Source organism: Octopus bimaculoides, chromosome 1 (assembly GCF_001194135.2).
Source record: "Octopus bimaculoides isolate UCB-OBI-ISO-001 chromosome 1, ASM119413v2, whole genome shotgun sequence".
Taxonomy (NCBI): domain Eukaryota; kingdom Metazoa; phylum Mollusca; class Cephalopoda; order Octopoda; family Octopodidae; genus Octopus; species Octopus bimaculoides.
Window position 1 is genome coordinate 108,739,958 of NC_068981.1, and position 6,211 is coordinate 108,746,168.

Genomic DNA, 6,211 nt, shown 5'->3' on the forward strand with positions numbered 1-6,211 from the left:
CACACACACACACACACACACACACACACACACACACACACACACACGACATACATTGACAGACATACATACATTGCATGTATGTACAAACACACACACAAGCAAACACAAACATAGGCATAGAAACATGTAAACACACACAATTACACACACACATACACACACACACATACACACGCACACACACACACATACACATGCGCTCAAACTAATAGTAGCAACAGTAGCTATTTACAAAAACCTTTCTATGTTTGAAATTGATTCCAGTCAGCGGAGAAATCGGTCAACCGTGAGAAGAAAAATAATAAAACAGAGAAAAAATAGGAGAAAAAAGTGAGTGAAAGAGTATACTACTCCCTTTCTCTTAAACTGTTTGTTTAAACTGGTGGTTTAACGAAAACCGCGCATTGTAACGCTAAAATGTTTGGACTGAGGTACTCTGCTGTTTTTCTCAAATTCACTTTCAGTATTATCTGGACACTGAAACCATCAAAATAAAAGATTGTTGTTGTAGCTTATTTTATCAGCATATCATAGGAACTGAGTTTCAATCATATTGATTTATTTTGAGAAAACAGCATTCAAGCATAATCAGTTGTATGTTGCTCACAGCCGAGAAAAAAAAAAAAAAATGGAAATCACTAAAGTATTCATGAAGGATTACAGATCAACTAAAAATGTTGCCAGAAAAAGCGTTCTTCATTAAACAATGAGGAAGTATAACAACATGATAAGATATAATTTAGCTAATTAAGAGTCCCATTGCGTATCCTTAATCTGATATTCATTTCAATTTGAAATTTATTTACCTGAATAATCTGCTAAGTTCAAAGTTGAAAAATATCTCAGGTTCAAAATCGGTGGGTTGTTGCTGAATTATAAATGTAACTTCATTTCATGCGTCTTTTTAATCCGAAGTATGGCCAAACATTTTTGGAGGTCAACTAGATTATAAAAATGCTTTTTATGTCGTATGGGCCAAAGTAAATAAACACTGAATTCAAAATCATTTTTTATTTTTTGTGAAAAAAAGTAATCGGTTGGAATGAAGAAATTGCTACACCTTAAATGATGTTAAAATCAGAACGAACATATATGATATGACATACAGGGAAGATTTAATGTATTTTCAGTTAGATTGAACAGGAGAGGCTGTGGCTTCGGTTTAATGTGGCACCAGACAGATTACTTACTTTCTTTAATAGACATGGAAACATTTTTTTGTGTTACTCTCTCTTTTCTTAAAATCAATTATCCACGTAAACTATATTGCGACAGCATATGAGATACAGTCTCTATTGTTCTATTATTTTACAGCTTTGATAATGAGTGCTGAAAAAATTGCAATTAGAACCATTTTACGCGACCTGTGGAAAAATGGACTAAGTGCAAGGACAATGGTAAAAGAACTGAATGATGTGGAAGGTCCAGGAATTGCCAATGAAGGTGTGGCACAAAACTGGTTCAGAAGTTTCAAGGAAAGTGACATCAACCACGAAGACAAACCGAAGTCATGGAGACGTTTTGTGGAAGATGAGGCCTTGCTTGAAATAGTTGAACAACTGCCAAGTACAAGCAATCGTACATTGCCATCAGAATTTAATCCTTCACAAAGCACCATCACCACCTTTATATGCTTGGCTTTGTGAACAGACGCTGTTGAAAAGTTCTTCATGAACTGACTAATAATCAGGTTTGACGGTGTGTGCAACTAATGACAAATCCGCTAGATGCCTGTATTTGGCGTCCAGTTGTAACTGGGAATGAAAAATGCATCTTCCTTTCAGCCAGGCTTCAGAATCTAATGTTCTTACAAGGAAATTGAACAGAAGGTCATATTGCGTGTTTGATGGATTCTCAAGGTGGTGTTGCACTTTGCGCTTGTCCCAGATGGTCATACCGTAAATGCTGACCTTTATGCTCCACAAGTGTGAAAGCACGCTACCAGTCATTGGCCAATTGAAAACTGTAATCCCCAGAACACCCTACCAATGTGACCAAGTGCAAACTTGAGGAACTTGATGGGCTGAAAGTGTTGCCTCACCCTCTCTACAGTTCAGATCTTGCACATCAAATTACCATCTTTTCCGACGCATGGTTCATTTCCTGATCAGACGGAGATTCAACAATGTGGATGAGGTTGAAAACAGGTGCAGGAGTGTTGTGCCTCTAAACCAGCCAACTGCCAGGAGCGCAAGATTGATCTGGCACAACGATGGCAACTAACTATAGAATATGACGGGATTTATTTTATTGAATAAACGCTTTTTGTATGTAATTTGTTCGAATCATTAATTAAAGCTTAAAATAAGAAAATAAACGTTTGACTCAACCTGGTAAAGCACTGTAATATGAAATATGGATTCATATGTGGTCACTGAAAGAAGTGGGACTTTCATTATACTTTTCATACTGAATTTAATTATTCATTAATCAGACAGATTTTTAAAATGCAAAATCACTTTTGTACGCGGCGCTACATATATATATATATCAAATCAGCAGGTCCGATGATATGACACGTGCACTGTATTTTGCCGACGACTGAGCTGGTGAAACGAGAATTCCTTTCATTTTTTTATCAGATTATACCATGTCGACATGGTATAATCTGATAAGGATATGAAAGTAAAAAGATGACGCCAAACATTGAGAAGGGAACGAAACGCTGATGTAGGCCGTACGAAGATCAAAGTGTTAGGAAAAGTTAGTTTCACGAAAGGAGAGGCATGAGTATCAGAATCAAAGACATATACCAAAAAGAAAAAAAAAAAGAAGGAAGCCAAATAGAATACGAGATGTAGAGAGAGGGACGGTCAAAAGGTTGCGCATCAACACAATGACAACGAAGGTTACAAAATAAGAAAAAATAAAAGTGATTGAAGAAAGAGAGATCCCTTAGAAAATGAGAGTAATTATTGTGAAAGCTTCTGAAGATCACAATGCTCACCGAAGAATAACGAACAATAACAAATAGGAAATAATGTCATGGCACATTGTGTTGAACGTGTAAGGAGGTGGCCTCATTCATCTAACAACCTTTAGTACCTACTTATTTTTCCATCTGGAAACGATTACTCGCATCATCGGCTTTAAATGAAGAATAGAAAGAAAATTGACCACAAACATGTTACTGTGCGTGTCAAATAATAAGTTATGAGAATAAATAATGAAGTATGATAATGATTTAATCAGCTTTTCGGAAGCCGATGTTTTATTTCAGCTTTGTCGATATGGCTGCCATGAACGAAGGCAAGGGGTTTAATTTCATACCAATGAATCAAACAACCTTGAGATCAACAACACATAGACGCTTAATCGATTGAATCGTGATAATGATGACAAGAAGGAGGAAAAGGAAGTGCACGAGGCGGAGGAAGACCAAGATATCTGATAAGAATGATGTCAAGACGCCATGCTGTACAAACGGAAAACTTTGATCGCTTAATTTTTTCATTACAATGACGTGATCCAAACTGACCTGAAATTTGATAATTTGCATCAGTAGCCAGATGACTAGCCAGATATCACTGCGAAAGTATTCGATTTGAAGAGAAAATTGTTCACAAAGCACATTGTTGGAACGGACTGTTGACTGTAGAATATGTCTTAGTTGTACTGTATGATGTAGCGCCATAAAGCATCTAAGCTAAAACCATAAGTTTATGATAGATTCACGCATGTCGAAATATCAGACCCAAATGGTATCGGAGCACATGCCCATGGCTAACATTACACTAATAACGCATCAAATTAACACCTGCAATAAGAGTTACCTGAGGCCATACATGAGCATACTAGGTGTAAGGCTGATTTATATTCTAAGTGCATGAGACATTCTTAGGAAATGGGAGGATTTGAAGGAGATCGATTAAGACAAGGTCAAAAATAACTTCTCAATGGTAGGACATCTATAATTCCTACTTACAATTAAGTTGTTCAGTTACCATCTCAAAGCAGACATATGCTTATCTATCAAGATTATCACAAACATCATCAAGTATACAACAAATGAGAGGGAAAATGGGAAAGGAAATCACACATCACTTCACAAAACAAGCATATATATTTAGATATTTTAATCTGAAGCATCGATACTTTTATGTGCTATTCATGTGAAAGAAATACGTGCCTTCAAATGTGCCATCATTAACAGCATCAAGTTTCTTTCGAGACTATGCAACAGAATACTAAACCACTTTAACAAGCATCACTTAACTGATTCAAAATACATGATAGAGATATAATTTCATCATTCAAAAACATCTGCTGAGAGAATGCTGTTGCATGCTGGTAATTATTAGCAACATACTAAGACTCTGCGGGAGGAAAAATACCTTAGAGATTTGTTTTGTCGGCTTCCTATCAAAGACGGAAAGTAGCAATTTACAGAAACTGTAGGACCGGTTGAGGAATGGTAGTCTGGAGATGCTCGTCAAAAATAGACGTCAACTAGCAGTGATCCTTATATCAAAATTTCAGAATTAATGAGAGATATTGTAAGCAAGCACTTCTGTATTTCCAAAACACTTTAGAACTTGGAAAAACATTTGAAGAATATAACTTCCTGACACCAAGAAACGGTAAGATATGTGTGTGTGTGTATATATATATATATAGCAGAAATGATTATGATATAGCTAACACGGTAACAACGTCGGAAAATTAAGTCAAAACTGCCATATATACAAATAAATATAATAAATGCTAATGCAGAGTAAAATCAAAATGCCCATTGATGAACCTCTACATGAATACAAATCTTGTGTATAAGTGTACCGTGCACACACTGGGAGGGCCGTATGTTTACATTGGGCAAACGGCTGACTCATTCAAGAATCGTTATTGCAACCATGTCGAGAATCAATAAGAGACATTCAACATCTTTGGCCGATTTTGTGTGGTGACTGAAGGAAGATAAAATTAATTATAACATAACTTGGTCCATAGTAAGGCACGCAAAACCATATAATATCATTTCCAGGAGATGCTGACTCTGTTCCGAGGAATCCCTGTCTATTTTGTGGAGTAATAGAATTTCTAAAAGACTCTGAAGATGCCTACATGCATATAAATGTACTTTCGCACAATGCAGTGGGAATGAATTTGAGTAACTGTTAACTTGATTTACTTTTAGGTATGGATGAATTAAGTTTAGCTTTAACCTCCCCATCCTTATGAACACCAAGTAGCTATTTAATTCACTTTATGAACGTAATGGCACCAAACCACACGTGTGCTTACATCTTTGTGGATACTTGTTTGAGCGAATGTACATGCACCATACAACTTACGCGAAGGCATTTATACATCTATATCCGTTAACGGTTATTTTTAATACTTTTCTCGCTGTATTGAGTGTTCGTTTTTTTATTCTATCTGTTATTTTATTATTAATCATCTATATAAATGTAGATATATCCTTTAATTTGCTGCCTTTCTTTACACGAAATGAGAAGATACATTGCGGAACTGTTATTTTAACGAGTTATATCTATTTATCACCCGAAGAAACATATCTGCACCATCGGATGCTCCTCAACCAGTTGTTAAGTATTCCACCCGTGAGGGATCGATGCTAGAGGTGTCGAAACAACTGTCGTGATTAATAAAAATTCTCGTATCTTCCATCTTCCGTCTTTCATTTACCATATGTATGTATGTATGTATGTATGTATGTATGTATGTATGTATGTATATAAAAAGTAAAGTTTGTTTCTACGTTGACCGCTAAAAACACTAAATAAAATTGATAATATTTCAGGTTTTTCGTGTCATTTAAATTAATTTGACCATTCCACAGATAACTGTGCAGGTCGATGCTGTTCATTATCTTGTTGAATTCCTCAACAGTCTGGAACCATCTGTATACCGCCATTCAACCTTGAATTAAAGAAAGGCACAATCATCATGCTTCTCAGAAACCTGGACCAACCAAGATTGTGCAATGGTTCATGTATGGTTGTGACTGAACTACAACCTCACATCATCGAAGCAAAACTCACTGTGGTAAGGTAGACATTGTATTTATACCTAGAATACCACTAATACCAACAGATGTCCCCTTCCGTTTCAAACGATTGTAATTCCCAGTGATAGTCAGTTACGCATTGACCATTAACAAGTCCCAAGGTCAAACACTGCAGATTGTCGGTCTCCGTTTAGAAGAGGGCTGTTTCACATGTGGTCAATTGTCTGTCGGTTGTTGCTC

The 6,211-nt window shown here is 36.2% G+C and overlaps 1 protein-coding gene across 1 annotated transcript in view; it reads left to right on the plus strand.

Moving 5' to 3' along the window:
• The window catches only part of LOC106871693 (histone-lysine N-methyltransferase SETMAR-like), a 7,495-nt gene extending 5,846 nt beyond the window's left edge, over positions 1 to 1,649 (plus strand). The window contains exon 2 of the mRNA XM_014918300.1: positions 1,318 to 1,649. Within this exon, the coding sequence (XP_014773786.1) occupies positions 1,318 to 1,649 (332 nt within the window). The remainder of the gene's footprint in view (positions 1 to 1,317) is intronic.
• Positions 1,650 to 6,211: the final 4,562 nt, after the last annotated feature.